Below are 18,673 nucleotides of genomic sequence, written 5' to 3'. Positions count from 1 at the left end.
CCACAGGGCTGGAAGCATGCTGGCAGAGAGAGAAAGAGACAGACAGACAGACACCAGGAGACTGAGGCGGAAGCCACAGTCACTTTATAGTATGCGATGCAGTGCCTCATCCCTGAAGGTGGATTCCTGTTAAAATCAAGAAAGTCACTATTGAGGAAAGAGGGATGAGTTTGAAATTCTTCTTTTAAAGGAGAGTGCATCATAATATTTATAGATAAGTTTGAGCAATGACTTTACTGCTTAGATTTTAGAACTCTAAATATCAAAATTATTTTCTTCATTCCAGCATATTGCCAAACCCCTCTATCTATGCTACCCTGCTTTCAATTCCATGTTACCCCCTCTCTCTTCAGCTAATTCAAATCCTTTCTTTTTCCTGTTCATTGCTGAAAATATTTGCAGTCATTTCTTAAAGCATACCTTCTTTGGAGCTTTTATTAAAAAGTTATGATTTCAGTGCTAGAAATTGATTTAAATATTATGATACATATAATCATTTTCAAATAATTTTGTCAATGACCTACAGGACTGATTTTCTCCCCTAAAAGCCAGGGCCAAGTCTTCTGTCCGGGGCCTATGTTGGGCTCTATACAATCATAAATGAATCATCGGTCAATCAAGACATTCCCTCTAGGGGCCGGGAGACAGGAAACAAATTTAAGGCAAAATTAGAAGTTCCTGTCTTTGCGTTGTCTGTCAGGCTATGGTTGGAAAATATTTCTGACAAAGAACTGGTGTGTCAGGTTTTGTGTTTCAGTTTTCCACTGGTTCCATCTTCCCGTCTCTCCTCCAGACTTGAAGATGGAGCCCCACTCACTGTCCTCAGCCAGTCCATGGCCCTGATCCCACATGAGCACACAACCCATCTATCTAACCCTAAACCTCATCGCTCCCTGGTTCTGTACTTGTGGTCCAAGCCTTGACTTCCGCTCTCTTCCAAAACACATTTTCTCCTGCTTATGTGCCTGATAGTACCTGGAGTCCTGAGCTTGACTTCTCTCCACTTTTGGAAACCACTTTAAGAACTTGCTGAATCAGACCTGAGAATGACCATTATGAAGAAAAACAGATTTATACTCACAGGTCCTTGGCAACATGAGACATTGAACACCACTCGTGGTCACACAGGGAGCACAGGAGTACACCAGAAGACAGGGGGTTAAAAACATAGGCAAGAGCCTTTATTAAAGATTCCATGAGAAAAAAACAGGAAAGCAGGGTAACTATTTTCTCACAGACGCTGCCTCCAGTTGCCTGGTGTTCATGCTTAAGGTGATTAATGAGGCAAATGATGGTGGCATTGAAGAGCCTTTAAGAACGTATCAGGTACATTTTTAAGCCATGCTTGTCATTTTTGTGGATCACAGGGATCATTGCTGGATAGGACTGTTGGTTGCTTCCCTTCTGTGGAAGCTAGGGTACAGTAATGGCACACATATATTGGGGTAACCACCGGCTCTCCAGTGGGACATACGACCCCACTCAACAAGATGAAAATCATACCTGGTACCAGAAGCCTAGGCAACTACTCAGATCTAGTGATGCCATGATCTTGGAGGAAAATTTACAATCCCTGCTTTACTAAACCAGCATAATCCCTAACTACAGTCTAAACATTTGTTCTCATACCTACAGACAAGTGAGGCTCTTGTCATTCTTCAAGGAAACTTCTCTTTGCAATAGATGGAGACCATTACAGAAAACCACAACTAGTCAAAATGCAGAGCTGTGGCCCAGTCCCAACAGCTACACCTAGGAAACAATTCCCACATGGAAGGCTCGAGGATCACTGTGAAGGGGGCGGAAAGATTTCGGAATCAGAGAATCGGGAAGTTTGGGGTGAGACTGTGTCTCCTACTAATTTCAGGAGCTACACCCATAGAGCCTCACCAACATGGCTGCCAAAACTGAGCTGAGCAAGATCAATGATAGACATGCTAATGTGAGTGAGGGAAAGTCCTGAAGCATCAGCTATCCACAAAGAGCTGCAGGCAACCAAGGAGCAAAGGGTGTGAAAAGCAGTCTTTCCCAGGAAGAGCACGCCAACTGCCAACTCACTACCAACTGGGTCCCTGAAAACATACACATGTAAGTACCATGCAGTCTGAGAAGGCTGTACTACGTATTTAGGAGTGTGTGTGTGTGTGTGTGTGTGTGTGTGTGTGTGTAACAACAATGAAAGAAAGAGGGGCCATGAACTTGAAAGAGGGGAGAAAACACATGTATGGTTTGAAGGGAGGAAAGGAAAAGGGGAAATGATGGAATAATATAATCTCAAAAAACAAAAAACATATCTTAACATTTTATTAGAATTATGGGCTCTAGATTAAGTGGTTTTCTTCTGAAAACTCTGCCAGAAGGTGAGTCATTTACGCTATCCACAAATTAGCTAAGTTTGGGAAGGCCAGCAACTCCAGGGGACAGCAAAATCCCAGGTGACGAGAATGAAACACCAGCCTGAGAATGAGTTTTCTGTCATTATCGGTTTTCTTTCAACACTCAGCCACTGCCAAGAGCTCCACGTGGGCCTCATCCACGCAAACCTGTCCTCCTGGCATTGACCAGCAAATGCCACACCACGCCTGAGACAAGCCTCCTAGCTAAGCCAAAACTGCCCTGCTAACAGATCTCTAGTACAATGTGGAAGATATTCCAGAAGATATTTTTCGGTTCTAAACGTACTTCCTGCTTTGTCTGTAATTGGCTTTACCCTGACAAAACAGCACAGCAGACCATCAGCTCCTAAATCTGCTCAAATAAAGAAGTATGAGTTCCTCTTCAAAACACACTAACCTCTCGCTATACTTTATCTCTGCCATATAAAGGCGCAAACACAAAATTAAAAGTATCAATTTTATGGGGGCTGGAGAGCTGACTCAGCAGGTAAGAGGATTTTCTGCTCTCACAGAGAACACAAGTTCAGTGCCCAGCCTCCGCTAGGCAGCTCACAACCACCGTCAGTGCAACTTCAGGCCATCTGACAACTTCTTCTGGCTCCTACAGGCACCTGCACTCACCACACACACACACACACACAAACCCTTTTTAGGATCATTTCCTCAAAAGGGTAAAACATTTTGGGCCTAATCTATACCAAACTGCTGGGCTGGCGAAGGTGCCTAAAGGTCTCAAAGAAGTATGCATTTAGATCAGTCTTTTATGTCACACTATTTCCTGTTTTAAAAGAAGTTGGCCATTACTTTAGTGAGTTAGTGAGCTGAGCGTGCATTTTCACACTTTCAACTTTATCTTTGTCATTCCTGGTTTTTGAAACTTTATAAAAGCTGAATAATATATTTATTGCACTTCCAAAGTCCAGTTTCTTTTCCTCTTCAATTTTACATTAAGCCTTCCCACCCTGCACGTGGGTGGATTTGAGTCTGTTTACCACTTTATACCTTACAAAGTGCTTCTATGTCTACTTTCCTAACCCACAGCAGCTCTAGAAGGACACATGCAGTCTTATCTAACGGCCTAATGATTTGCTAGACTCACTTACTTTTACTCTTCCATTAATTCAGTCACCGTTTCCTTGACAGGTATGTGTGCCAGGCACTATTCAAGGCCCGGGAGGAAACAAACAGGATCAGTGTCCTCGGAAGACATATCTGACAAGGAGGACCAGTACACAGAAGTACGCAAGAGCATGAGGAAGCCCAAAAGGCTTCCTCGCTGCTGGACTTCAGGGCTGTACTCTTTGCACGATGCCGTCCTTCCACCCTAACCTAAATTACAGTGTCAAGGTCCTCTTTCCCACTGAGTAGTCTGACTTCTGCAACTTAGCTCTCTTTGAGTTTCTAAAGGGTCGCAGACTGTTCCAGCTCTCTGAGTGATCCAGTTGGTCACTGTCAAAATGAGTCAAAACTCTCTGTCCAGAACAATAGTGTACATAATCAGGGAATATTCCTCCTCCAAACTCACAACACACACATGAGGTGGAGAGAAGAGAGGGAAGGGGAGAAGAGGGGAGGGGAGGAGGGAAGAGGGGAAAGGAGGGGAGGGGAGGGCTAATCCCAATATAGAAAAATGAACACTGAAAATTGGGAATTGGGAGAAGCTGGTCACTATATACTGTATGCATAAATTGAAATATCACGCTGAGCTCCATTAATATGTAAAACTGTTAACTGAGGGAAGGAGCAAGAAAGGAAAGAATGAAAGAAAGAGGAAGGAAGAGGGGACTAAGAGGAGGAGGGGAAGGAAAGGGGGTGTTGAGGGGCAAGAGCTGCCGGCATCACTCAGTAGTAGAGCACTGTGCCTGGCATACGAAAGGCCCGGGGTTCTGCCCCAGCACCGAAACAGGAAAGCAAAGACATTCAGACCTGGAGCGCAGCACACCCAGAGAACTGCACGCACTGACTGATAATTTGCACAAGTACACACCTATCAATCAGTCCTATAGGAAGCATTCCCCCATCTCAGGCCACACACTAGTAAGTGAACTAGTCCCACGTCCCATTAGTAATTCATGACTTGCTTGTGAAGGTGCAGGGACAGCAGTATACAGGCCTAACACAATGAATATCTTAGCAGGGAGAAATTAACAAATGAATTGTTGCAGATCAATAGGTGTTGAAGAGAAAATTACAACAGTAGTAAAGCTTAAATAATTTATACACGATATTGATTTTTTCATTATATTAATTATTCTTTATAGCACACATAAGGAACTTGGAGAATAAAACCTTCAAAGCAAACAGATTTATCTACAGTGATGTTTTAGGCTTCAGCCCAAATGTAAAAGGCAAACAACGTACCTTGATAGTCACAGATATTTTATGTTAATAAATAAACTTAATACTTCCAAAGCGGCTAAATTTCTCCTCGTTGTTAAAAGTTTTCCTGCACAAATGCATTTTATGTGTGCACCTGGAAATAGCAATGGAGAAATCTTAACAGAACATACTGGAAATAGAAGCCAGACGTGGACAGTCCTGTCACCTCAGCCCTGGAGCTAGAGTCAATGAGTTCAAGGCCAGCCTGGTCCACACAAGATCAAGGCCACCCTAGAAGATCTTGCATAAAGCAAACACACACAAAAATTGGAAATAGGGTCCCTGTGGGCCCACCTCTCTCACTGTGTGAGTGGACAGTTTAAGAAGGAAGTGGTGAGGCTGTGTGAGGAAGAAACAGTCCCTGACACCTTACTCAGATATTTCAAGTAGCTGGATGTAAATCCAGTTCAGCAAGTACTTAGAACTGATAGCTTGTATAGCCAACAGAAGTGGCCTCCCAAGTCAGTTTTATCGAGGTAAGAAAGGACGCCTGAGTTCTGCCTGATTTGCAGGCTGCTCAGAAGCCAGTGAGCTAGAAAAACACAAGGGGGCGCTGTAGACAGAGGGACAAGAGAGTTCCTCTCTCCATGCACCGATGACTCAAAATCCTGTCCTGCGGATACCCGGAACAGACACACACGGATCCCATAGGTGGGGCTGTGTATGGATAGTTAATTGGACATTAATTTTGCCGTCTATAAATAATAACAATTCACTCGTAGCATTTGGCTCTCGGAAGGAAAGCACTTGTTACATGGTTCCTGGGCCTACCAATTTTATTTAAAATTCTTCCAGAATTTAATGCTAGGATATTTTAAATTTGTTTTTAATTAGCACGCAAGTAAAGGGTTTCCGCATAGCATTTTCCTACTCATCCAGCCTTAGTCAGTCGCACAGACTCACACACGGCCATCATCGCCCCTCCCATCGCTAGGACCCCCTCACTTTCAAACCACATGACACTCCTCAGCCCTCTTCCTTAAAAGCATCTTTTGTCCCATCTCATGGTCCACTCCCCAGGGTTTGGGCCATCACCTACATCTATTTCCAGCTAAATACAACACATTTACAATATTTTACATGAAAGGATTCTGGAGTGTAGGGTGTGAAGGATTCCCTGCTTCCTGCAAACACATGCAGCTATGCTTCAGAAGTCTTTCCAAATTAAAAGCGAAGAAATTCAGATCATTTCCAATGACACACTTCCGTCTCCCCCTCTCTTCTCTCCCTCTCCCTCCCCCATGTCTCGCAGAGCTAATGCTCATAAATGTTGCTCTGATGACTCTTAATGCTTGTGAAAGACAGTGCAAGCAGCCGTGAGCATCCAATCTCATAAACACGATTCTGCAGACTACAGCCACTTTTGCACACTGCTTGTCATGCTTTAACTAATATTGCTCTATAACTCCAAATATATAAAACGCTGCACACAGATGTAATATAAAATATGCGTTGTCTACTGTGCTTTCTAACACAGATCTAACAGCCCAAATCTGTCACTATTAACCAGCTGGTTCAGGTGCATTCTGGTGACAAGTATCCAAGATAGCATGACTTTTTTCCCCAGCAAATGTCCCTGTGGTGACTTTCCTTTATAAAGGGTCCTTCTCCACTTTCGCCATTCTTTAAGTGGGTACCGGGTTCTCTGCAGAAGATACGCGAACAATTCAGCTCTCTGTTGTCCATCTCATTTATTGACAAAGACTGGGGCATCCATAAAATGAGGAAGAATCTTCAAACTATCTGAAGACACTGTGTAAGTCACTCTCCTGCTTCTGCCCTTCCATCTGCACAACCCTGGGTTCATTCCCATTTTTCTCTGCCTCATGAGAGTCCACGAGACAGTCAACTAACTAGTTACTGTCAGCTTCCAGGGAGCAGCGTCAGTGAGAGACAACGGAAAAAGATGAGCAGGTGAGAGGAGAAAGTGGTCAGGACATACGCTCCCAGCTCTTTATCACTCTCTGCTCAGAACTATGCAGTTCCAGCAGGAGCTTTCCACAAACAGCTCTTATCCATATACCTCTTCTGGGGTTTCTGCTGCTGAGACAGTAGCTCATGATAGCTATCAGCATACAATAGACTTAACGTCAGTCTTTCCCCATTGCTACCTCCTATCCATCCAGTTGGTAACCCATCTGGTTCCTGGGGTAAAAATCTCCCTTTGCTATTCATTTAAAAGTACCTGGAGGTCCAATGTCATTCTCTTATCCCGGTCCATATATACCCAACTGGTCCCTTTAAAATCCCAGCTGGTACCAGGGCCCTTACTAATAAAGCCAAGTAATGCTGTGAAATTGCTACAAATGCTACAAAATGCTGTGAACACGCCACAAAGGAGAAGGTATCTGCCAATAAATACAAAGCAGCAACATCTAAATATATTTTTGCTCCAAATCAGATAGCCCGTTGATGGCCGGCAGCCTCTTAGAAGCACACAAAGGAGTCAGAGCCCCTGTGCGCCATACAATGGCCTGTCTTCTCCAGTCGCGTTACTTCTGGCTCGCTTCTCCGGGTTCACTCACCTTGGCTACTGTGGCCCTCCTCCTCCTCTGGCTCCGTTGCAGTGCGCACTGTCACCCTGTCCTCTCCTCCTTCGCGTGACTTTATGTTTTGCTGAAGTATAGGTGGCTTCTCCTCAGACTGCCATCATACCAGCTCTAACTTCTTGTTCGCATTTGTTTCTGTGTCTGCTTTTGCTTTAGACATAGTCCGTAAAAATCCTACAGGTTTCTAATTGTGGCCCATCAGACATGTTTGTAATTACAAACTCAGAATCTTGAATTCTTTGGAAGAATACTCTGTGTGTTTAATGAATAAGTACCAAGGAAATCAAGGTGATTGACATTCACATCATCCTGTGCTTATAAAGAAATTAGAATGCACAGCCCAACATAAATCCACAGCATTAGATCAAGGGTTCTTAAAACAAATGAAGTACTTACCAATGAAAGCACGGTTAGATATGAATAATAGCAATGAACTAAAAATATTTATGTGCCCACAGGCAACTAATTCAATTTCACTGTAGGACTTTTTCATGTATGAATTTAATTGTGTATGTTTAAACATTTTATTGCTATTTCATTAATTTCCCATTAGAAAAAAATCAGTATGCTTCTGGGGGGAAAAACTTCCCTTTTCCATTTAACTAAGTACCCACTGAGTATCCCTAGTACCCTACGAATCAATATTTACTTTTTATCTTCTAGGCCATTTTTTAAATTAGAACTTACCAGTTAACTTCTATTCTATTTAGATAAAGATTCCAGATTCCAAAAGGATATCATAGATTTACCTTTCGTTTTATTTTAACACAATACAGGATATATGTATAAGACAAGTCCCAAGAAATATAACAGCTAACTATATTTGTGTGCGTGTATAGTTATATACATTCATTGACAAAGACTGGGGCATCCATAAAATGAGGAAGAATCTCATTGTGTGTGTTACGCACACACACAAATGTGTATACATACGATTTCCTAACTCTGTCCGAAGAGCACATCACAGGCTAGTGGTGCTTAGGTTATAATGCAAGAGATTATGCTCTTACCATACCCCACTTTCGAGAAAAGAAAGGGATGTGTAGGGCAGGTGATTGATAACCCAAGGCCACACAGCAAGAGGCTGAACCACATTAAAGTCCCTTGAGTTTGCCTTTGGAGTCCACATTCTTAGGCCTTTACAGCCACAGATAACACAGCAGTGCTGTTTTCAGTCACTAGTAAGTTTTGCCGCTGGATTCCTCCAATCTCTCTTGAGGACATTTTCCCAATTCATCGTCTCTTCTGTGGTTCCTCAGCATCACACTCTCCAAGCAGACCAGTCCAAACTCTGCCGTCTGGTCAGATAATGATCACAATAATGATCACGCGTCTCTATACGGCCTCCACCGCCCTTCAGTTCAACCTGATTTTTTTTTCTAAATTAAAAATGTACACTGAAATAACCTTTCCAAAATCTTAGTCTCAGATGAATTGCTGATGCCTCTCTTTTGTAAGGGAAAATCTCCCGGAAGTAGTCCAATAAACCTTACCTTTCTTTCTTTCCTTTTTACTTTGGATAATCAGATGTAGCGTCTTGCTAATTGTGGGTCTCAAGAGCTAACAAGTAGAATTTACACCCAAAATAACAGTCATGAAGCAAAGTGTCCGATAATTTTCTAAAGGACCACAATCTTGTCAATTACACCATAATTTTTAAAGGCAATCTAAAAGCAGACATTGACTGGGCTTCTTCCAGGGTTTAATCTCCGTGCTGAGCACTTCACGTGTGTTTTACAGAGCAATGGTATATGCCACCGGAAAATTAAAAACAAATAATGAGCTCTAAGCTAACAATGTCTGAGTACATTTCCCAACCTATTGTTAAATGTTCAGCTATACCTGACAGAAAGCGCCATTAGCCAACTAAAATCAACAGAGAATTCGTCCATGATACCCAACATCTAGCAAATTCAAACACAAGGTAACAGGTTATTACAAATATATAAATAAGAGTTCCCTATTCAACTGCTTTCATATTAACCCTACCCAACACTGTATTCGTAACTCTAAACGTCATATTAGGTTTAACTGTCTCTAACTACTTACGTCGTTATCAAGCACACGTAGCTTTCAAATGCTGCAAGCTTTCGTTGTTGTCTTTAGTTAAAGTGAGATGATAATAATTAGCTTTGGGGATCATACAAGAGTCTGAGATTAAGCAAACCCACATTGTTGGCTAAATTTTACCTAGCTTCTAATTATCTCTCAAACATTTTTGTTTTTCTAAAGTTTAGCCTATCAAAAACCGCACAGGAACCAGAAAGAGAGGGCCAGGAACACATTGTCTGTTACCACTCAAAAAAACACCAAACGTGTTTAACCTCTTCCTAACTCCCAGCAAATATTGGTGGCTCTAGGCAGAAGCATACTTTAACAAACCTTGTCATGACCAACTAAGGGAATGTGGTGTGCAGACAGAGCAAAACCTCATCTTTTTTATATTGCACTGTACACAAACCTTGTAGTTAGGAAAAAAATAACCTTCTTGGCAGTTCAACATTTCTAATTAGAAGAGACAGCAAATAGAACATGCTTTGTAAACAGTGAAGACTATAATATTCTAGAATCTTTGAATCAGGGTACTGCAGAAGACATACATTTTAGCATGTTGTCTAAAGACAAAGTACAATGAGGTTCCAAAGCAGTTTTTTTGTTTTAGGATGAGTTCTGTTGTGTTTTCTCATCTTATCTTTTTGTATTTATTAAGAAAACAATGTCATTAAAGGGACTAAATGCTTTGGGCTCTGAATGTGTCAAACAGTCTCTTCTTTCAGACTGTACTTTTCTGAAGCTCCCTTGCAGAAATATTTACCAATACTGGAGAGCTGACTGATTCATTTATAATCTTGGTTGTTCTTTTCTGATCATAATGTAGGGAAGGGGAGAAGATGCCTTAAAAGCAGCTTAGATTTGAACTAAGGGTTCTGAAACTAAAGGCCACCCAAGGCCGATTTTTCCAGGAAGGAATTTCGTGGCTGAGGTTAAGCAGATGCGCCTGAAGTGCCCACTGCTGAGGACCACTCCCTGCAGAAGGGCTCCTGCTCACTGGAGACAGCTACACATTTCACACCGTCCTCTCTCCAGTGGAACCCCACCAGGCCTCACCCTGGTTTTACGTTCAGGGTTGATTCAAAACAAGTCCCCTTCACCTTCCGCACCTTCTTATTTTGAGTACTGAAGGCAACTTGAATATTTCTCCTAATGTTTTCCATCTTCACAGTAAATATTACCGATGCCTTCAGTTACTGTGAATGTGGCTTTCAGGTGCTATCAATCAGATGGACTGTCATTTGCTTGAAAGCTTCACCTCAACAGAATGCAAAGAAGATGCCTGAAGGTTTGTTTCTTTCTTTCTTACTAGCGCCTGCGCCTGACGCTGTTGAAGAGCTAGTGGTCCACCTGGGCACTGCACCCCTACTAGCATCATGTTCTCCGATCTCACACATGCGCCCATTTACCTGTCTCATATTGGGGTGCTTCCCTACAAGATGTACAGGAATGTGGGGAGACAGATCCCATGCTCCCAGGCACTGCTAACACCATCTCCACGCTTTCCTGTTCAGTTGTGTACTTACACAGGTCAGCAACCCTCTCTAGCCGAAGCAGGTTTGTGTCACTTGAGCACAGGGTCCTATCTAGTATCAAATCCTGCAACATCATCCACCCTGGTAAGATCGATGGAACACAAGCAATAAAAGACAGAAGTCCTCTCCCCATCCCACAGACGGCTGTAGGAGAGTATTTTCCAGCATCAGGTAAGAAGGAAGATGACGATACCCATTTACCAAGGTTAAAGCTGTCTTTCCTAACGGGCAGGCTCACACAAGATTGACACTGCTCAAAACTCCATTCCCAGAACTATCAGAGTACCTGACATACCAGTATCAGAAGTAGGTTTAAGAACATATATGAACATAGAAGTCACAGTACTCGGAGCACTGAATAGAGTGACAAAATGAAGACATGAATTCCCCAAGGACTCCTCAGTGACATCATCTCCTCTTTTTAAGAGTTGGAATGCTCATCAAAATTGGGGGATTAGTGATAGCTTCAGTGGCTTTTATCTTTTTAATTTTGGCATAAAATGCTATGATTCAATCCATACTTAACAAGAGAACCCTAAAGACTGGGTCACGCAGACAAAGGGGAAGAGACATAAAATAAAAAGGAGCACAGCTGGAGAGAAGGATCAGCAAGTACAGTGTTGAGTACACGAGAGGCGGATCTGAGTTCAGAACCCCAGTGCCTGCGTAAAGCCACACACCACAGCTGTGACTCCAGCATAGCTGTGCTGAGACGGAAGGCAGAGGCAGGAGAATCTCCAAAAGCCTGCAGGCCACCTAGCCTACCATAAGCAGCTGCTAACAAGAGACCTGCATCGAGCCAGGCAGAGGGCAAGAACTGACATGCGTGGTTGTCTTCTGACCTGCACAGGCACTCCATGGCATGAACGTGCCCAGCACTCCTCCCTCACACGACCCCCCATACGAGATTTCTGTTTTAAGATGAATGCACAAGGCAGCGAGAAAAGATAACATACTGAGGAAATGAGAGGGAAAAACATTACATGCAAAAGAGGAAATCCTTGGTAGGATGATAAAAAAGAGGGAGAAGCCATGTTCCTGTCGGTTTCCTCTCTCATCCCAAAACCACTGTCTGCATCCGAGTTCACCTTTGTGCCATTGCAGTGTCTTGCCCGCTCCTGGGCCTATGAAATCCGCATGATGTGTCCTTCAGTTTCCCCATGTTCTCTCAGAGTTGCCTTTCCCTCTTCCATCTGTAGTCTGAGTGCCCCTCCCTCCTCTCTCACTACCCAGGTACCATATACACAGGTATTAAATGTTAAGTGCTATCTGCCGTCATATCATATTACATATACATAGTACACTAAGTATGTTCCATAAATTAGCTCACTCAGTTCTCATAACACAACTGTAGGGACATCCTGACTGTTACTTACACTATGAAGCAAAGGGAATGTGGGGCTCAGACTTGGGCAGAGTCTAACTTCTCCTCGTACATAGAACATGCCAGATCCACGTTCTTCCATCTGCAGAGTCTTGCACTTACCCAGTATGTGACCACAAGGGCATTGATCCTTAAGAGAAATGGGGACGAGCTGCCAAGAGGGGACCAGAAGCAGAGTGCCTTGGGGAAATAAAACCAACAGGCGCTCCTTCTCAATTTTGCTTAGAGTCAGCCCGATTTGAAGTAGAACCTTGTTCCCATTATGTAGCAATAGATTATCTGCCATTTTGCATTGTGGAAATGTACCCTCCATTATCCAGGCTAATCTTGTTGACTGTAGACTGCTGTACACAGACATTACAATGACAGACAACTAATTCAATCTTCTCTGCTAGCAAGATGCTACTATTAACGTCTCTTCAATTCCTTCCCTATAGCTTTCCATGCAGGCCCTTCACATAGATCACAGCTATTCCTTCCTACAGGATCTAGGAGAAAAGTAATTGAGACTCACCGGGGAAAGGGAGAGAAGGAGGGAAGAAATGAGAAGGTTATACAATGCGACACAAAATGCCACCAAAAAAAAAATTTTTAAAGCAAAACAAGTCAGCGCACAATGATTGATTATCTGATAACTTGCATCACAAAAAGAAATGAATGTTTATATTCTATTGCTAAATTGAAAACCTTATTTGCTTTTGATAGAAACCATGTGTTTAAATAGTCAAGGAGGAATTTTCCTCCATTAGAGAATACGGAGATAGCGCACACCTCCTAGAGAAGGAGACCCAATGCTTGGGGCCTAGTTGTGGTCTTAGCAGCAGGGCCATTCCCGCTCAGCCAAAACCCAGTGACCTCTGTTTCTCATCCTCTTCTGGTTCCTGTAAATCTTCACACATCCACTAAGACCCTGTCTCCCTTTGCTTCTTAACAGGGACTCACTGAGGGCCACTGGGGTTTGACGTGCTGATGAGCGACTCCAGTTTTCCTAGGATGGACGCAATGAAGCAGGCTCGCAAACTCTGGGATCAAGCCGGGAAGGTGTACTATGGAAATCAAAGGGGCACGCCATGGCGTGGGCTAGAGCAGACGGAGGCTCACTGAAGTAACAGTGCTACGCAGTGGGAAGATGGAGTGGAATACTTAATTCAAAAGTTTTAAGCTAAAAACGCAATGGCAGGCTCTAAAATAATGAACTATTAAAGTACAGGTGCAAAGCCCTTCAAACTGAGCGAGGAAGACTACCAGTTTCTTATTCTAGCCAATTTCCATCAAACAAAGACAGGAGCAGCAAGGAGATAAAGTATGTTTTTTTAAAAACTGCCAGAGTAAAAGAAAAAAAAATTCTATAATGAAAGTCCGCTCATTCTCAGAGAAATGAAGTGGAATTAGATGCTTCAGTGATGGCAAATTTCAGAGTCTGGGCAGTTTCCAGTAAATGAAGCTTTTCCATAATGTCAAATGCACAAAGCTATCTGATAGCAACATATGAGCTGAGTGTTTCAATTCCTATTTCCTTACACCAAATTGTTTGAAACCTTTGAGATAAAAACTCTAATAAACTAGTGTTCTGATCTTTTAATATTTTGTTCCCTTGAGCATTTCAGATTAATCTCCAGATGGCAATGGGCAGAAAGAGCATCCAAGCGCGTCCTTAAGCCCATGCGTCGCTCAGGGAATGGTCACGTGAGCAGCTGCCTTGGCAGTTTAGATGTCAAACTTTCTGGGTCCTGAAGGGCAGCACTGTTTTAACGCGCTCGCGGTCCCTCTCGAAAGCAAGGGATCCTAGTTACTGGAGCACACCCAGGCTCACGGCAGGCCATGAACAAGTAATGTGGAAATAAACTGTTGGGATGGCTTAAGGGGAGGGGCGGGGGTCTTGCTAAGGACAGCGTGAGTCCTAGTATTGCCCAGCGACAGAGACTATCTCCGGAACTAGAATTATCACCGCAGAGCATGAATTTGCACGTGTGTCTTCAAAGCAGCATCAAGACGATAGTTCCCTGGGCCACTTACAAGGGGATCATACTCCAGCTTCGCCCTTCCAGAAAAACTCTCGCTGCGTCTGCACACCCGCAGCCCACCCACCCCCCTTCTTCGGGTTTAAGTTCAAGATTCGACCACTCTGGTCCAGCCCAGAGCCTCAGCATTCCGTAGCGGTTCTGGACTGCCTGCTCCGAACAGCACAGCACCCCACGCTAGGCACGGGTCGGAACGCACCCGAGATGGCCACGGCCACCTCTGAAGGTGCCAGAGGGTGGCGGGGAGCAGCAGGGCACGGGGGAGGGGCCAGCTCAGGGCAACCGGGGATCTCTGACCCTTCGCCCCACTCTCCGGCGAGCGCCGCGGAGCAGCGAGGGGAGCGCGCGGGGCTGGAGGGGCCGGGGCCTGGGGAGGAAGGGGGACGGGACCTGGGGGTGGGGGGCCGGGGCCTCGGGGAGCCCACCGCAGCCCGCGGCGCGCGGCCGTACCTGGCGTGGCTGTGGTTGCGGGGACAGTCCTTCTTCTCCATGATGGCCGGCACGCAGTTGGTGAGCTCGGTCCAGTCGGCGTGCAGCCCGCAGCTCCAGCCGGTGGAGAAGCGGGAGAAGAGCCAGGTGTCCTTCTTGCCGGGCCGGTGGCACGTGCACTTCTTCTGGCCGGCCTTGCAGGTGCACGGCTGCTCCAGGCGGATGTTGCGCACCAGGTGGCGGCCGAACGTGGTGCCCCCGGTCTTCTGGATGTGCAGGAACACGATCACGTCGCGCCCCTTGATGTTGAAGTCCACGAAGCGGGTCAGGTCCTTCGGGGTGAAGTTGAAGCGCGGCGCGAAGCGGGGCAGCGAGCCGTTCTCGGGCGCCTCGGGGTCCGGCTCCTCGTCCTCGTCCTCGTCCTCGTCCTCCGGGTCCCCGGGGTCGTCGTCCTCGGCGTCGGGCGCCGCGGCCCCGCCGGGCCCCTCGGGCGGCCCCCGGGGCGGCGCGGGCAGCTGGGGGCGCCGCTCCCGCTCGTCCGGGGCCGGCTGCGCGCGCCGGGCGGGGCTCGGGGCGGCGGGCGGGCGGGGGTCGGCGGCTCGGAGCTGCTCCCCGAAGTTGGCGCAGGAGCTGGTGCAGGAGGGGGACACGTACTGGTACATGATGACCACGAAGAGCAGCGTGAGCACCGGCGTGAGCAGCCACTTGTTGAACCTCTCGTCCATGGTCCCGTCTCAGGCCGGCAGGCGAGGCGGCGGTGGCGGCGGCGCGGTCGGGCGCCCGCTCGCAAGTTTCGGGGACTCCGGGGCGCGGCTCGGAGCGCGCCGCTCCTCCATGCCCCTGCCGCCGAGCAGCGCGGCCGGCGGGCGGGGCCGGAGGGACGGGGCGCGGCGCTCTCAGGCGACGCGGAGCCGCCCGCCGCCGGCCGGCAGACGCTCGGGCGCTGGGGCACGGGGTTCGGGGCCCGGAGCCGCCCGGGGCGGCAGCAGCTGCGGCGGCGGCGAGGGCTGCATGAGGCCAAGGGCGACGGCGTGGCCGGGCCCCGCGGCCCCCAGCCCTCCGCGTGCGCCCCGCGCCTCCGCCGCCGGCCGCTGGCGCCCGGAGCCCGCCGCAAGTTTGCAGAGCTGCCCCTCGGCGGCGGCGGCGAGCGAGCGCGGCGCCGCGGCGGAGCCGCCTCCCTCGCGAACCGCACTACTGCGCCGGGTCCGCCCGCCCGGGCGCAGGCAGGCGCACGCACTCGCTCACGCGGGCTGGCACCGCCACAACCCGCCAGCCGGTGTGACGGGAGCTCTGCTACCCGCAGCAAAAAAAAATAAAAAAATTAAAAAAAAAAAAAAAAAAAAAAAAAAAACCTGCCCTAGGTACGGAGCATGCGCCAAAGCCTTCCTCGGCCCCGGAGGAGTCTCCGGGGGAGGAGTCCACGGCTCCGCGTGGCTGGCGGGAGGCCGCTGGGGGCGGGAATCCCTGCAGCCTGGAGCCGGCGGAGAGAGGAGGCAGCTACCATGGACAGCGAACAGGCCCCGCGGAGGGCGGCGCCAGCGACGAGCCCCTGGCTCTAAGCCGCAGCGCTGGCGGCTTTCTCGGCGTGAGAGCGGACAGAAACCGGCCCGTGCTGTTCGCAGGAGCAGCGCCGCTGTGGCAGGAGTCCAGCGCAGACCACACTACACAGTGGTCGCTGTCCCTCCTCGGCGGGGAACACGGACTCCAGGCCTCACTCACCGTCTCCCCAACACATGCAAACTGACGGTCAAGTTTGCTCCAAGTTTCCTTAACTGTAAGCTTAGTAGGTCCAACGCTACAACTTCATTCAACCAGCAGCCATTAAACGCCTGCTACGTCAAGGACATTGTGTTGAATGCACGCGTCGTTTCCTTCGCCACCAGACCAGTCCAACACGCAGCCACGCAGGGTGTAAACGGAGGTTAAGGGTCACCTCCAAAATTCAGCCCACTAACCCAAGACTCGCCCTTGCCCACCCAAGTGAAACAACACCAGCTCTCCCCAGCTGTATTCCACGTGAAGCCTTTCTTCGTCCGCAGAGTTTTTTAACGTCCCTTTTCAAGTGTGTAAATGTTGAATTTGCCCAGAACCCAAACTGCTTCAGTGAGCAGCCAGACCCCGCCCCAGCTGCAGTATCTCCAGAGGACTGTGCTGGCCTCTTCTGTGCCCAGCACTCCCGTCGCCTAACTCCGGATGTCTTCTGGGAGCGCCAAGGCTTGCTCGTAGGAAGTGATGCTTGTTGTTCTGGACAGGCGAGTTCTCAGAAGAGCACCCCTCCTCAGCTCCACCCCTGCTTTCAAGCTTACAACAGCTGCAGTCCGGGCCGTTCTTCATACTGTAGAAGCCTACAAATGAACCAACTTCTCAAGAGCTCTGGGAACTCTATTTTCTCTCACCCAAGTTCAAAATCCTACTAATGATGTCATACTACACCCCATAACAAGAAACTGTGGATTTTAAAACAAGAACTCAATAAAACCCAGCAATTATTTCCTAAGTGCATCGAGCTGATAGAGACTTTTTAAGGCTAGAGATTGACTCAGTTGATGAAATGCATACACAAGGCCCTAGATTTCCATTTCCAGAGCCAATTAGGTTTTAAAGCTGGACATGATGGCCAGTGCTCAAAAGCTCGGTGTCTCTGCTAAGGAAGCAAGACAAGAGAGAAATGGATCACCAGGCACGTTCCAGGCCAGTGATAGGCTCCTTCTCAAGTAAAAAGCAGAAGGCATTTGAGGAAGGACGTCCCAAGCTGCCCTAGCCTCCACATGCACAAGCACAGAGAAGCTCATGGAGGCGAGGGACGGTGTTTCACTTCAGGTGAAATGTCATTATGCCTTTGTGCACTATTTTATTTGAGAAATACTTCTTGATCTCTCATAGCTAAAGAGAGCCTTTGTACCCAAATGAATAACAGGGGTGTTGGTGGTAATTTGCATAGTGGAAAAGCATTTTTCCAACCATCTTCTCATTTGCTCCTCAGAACATTACTCTAAGGAATTAAAGGAAAAAAAAAAACGATGGATACTATTTCATTTCTGAGATGAGGAAACTGAACCAAGAAAAGCTAGGTTAAAGCAAAGTTAAAATTAGAAGCTTCTAATACCCTGAAATACATTCAAACCACCACTGAAGAAATCCACAGAACAACAAAAACACAGTTCATAATTTCCTCTCTCCCCCGAGACCCTGTGGGGCAAGAGACAGGAAGAAGCAACAGCCTTGCTACAGAACAATTAAGTTATTTTCCCTCTCCCTATGGCTTGCTAGGCAAAGCAGAGCAATTTCACATCCGGCAATCTTTTGGTATCTAGTCAGAGTTTCCAGGTAAACAAGGGAAAGACAGTACCAATTGTAACGGGTGGCATCATTATTAAAACAGGTCATTTATGAGAATTTCAGAATAAAGTATTATAAAATTATAACAGCTATGTTGTTGATGACTTGTGTGTCCATAAGTCTGCATGACAGTGTTCAAAAGCATTATTCCATAACACTATAAAAATCTTTTTTATTATTGTTTTTTTACTTTCAGTAAAATAGATAATGAGATGCCACCGTTTGCTTGAGATAATTGGAAGAAAAACAACGTGTGGGTTCAAGCCAGTTGCATGGATAATTCAGGCATGTGTTCAGAAACTCATTTCTAGGTAACTTTGGTTGGATAAACACCTTGTCTATCCCAGGTGTGATCTCTCTAGTACCACAGAAGAACTTGTTGTGAACCTAATCAAAGCTCTTAAATTGTGCAATCGACAGGCTTCCTTATCTAGGAGGGCAGACCTCGCATTCTGGTGAAAATGAATAGAAACTTTCTAAACTGAACACTCCCCAGGTGAAAGGGAAAACATATTTGCATTCGGCCTGCTACAGTTACTGCAGGTGACACCCGCTGGCAATTGTTTCTGGCTAACAGATTGCAGCTACT

At 46.5% G+C, this 18,673-nt stretch overlaps 1 protein-coding gene across 1 annotated transcript in view; it reads right to left on the bottom strand.

The window, feature by feature from the left end:
- The window catches only part of Hs6st3 (heparan sulfate 6-O-sulfotransferase 3), a 686,904-nt gene extending 671,289 nt beyond the window's left edge, over nucleotides 1-15,615 (bottom strand). Inside the window, exon 1 of the mRNA XM_060391610.1 lies at nucleotides 14,767-15,615. Coding sequence (XP_060247593.1) covers nucleotides 14,767-15,470 — 704 coding nt within the window. The 5' untranslated portion in view covers nucleotides 15,471-15,615. The remainder of the gene's footprint in view (nucleotides 1-14,766) is intronic.
- Between the last annotated feature and the right edge of the window lie 3,058 nt (nucleotides 15,616-18,673).

The sequence above is a fragment of the Meriones unguiculatus genome, chromosome 9 (assembly GCF_030254825.1).
Source record: "Meriones unguiculatus strain TT.TT164.6M chromosome 9, Bangor_MerUng_6.1, whole genome shotgun sequence".
Lineage (NCBI taxonomy): Eukaryota > Metazoa > Chordata > Mammalia > Rodentia > Muridae > Meriones > Meriones unguiculatus.
The sequence above is the reverse complement of the archived record's forward strand: the minus strand, read 5'-3'. Positions and strand labels throughout refer to the sequence as shown.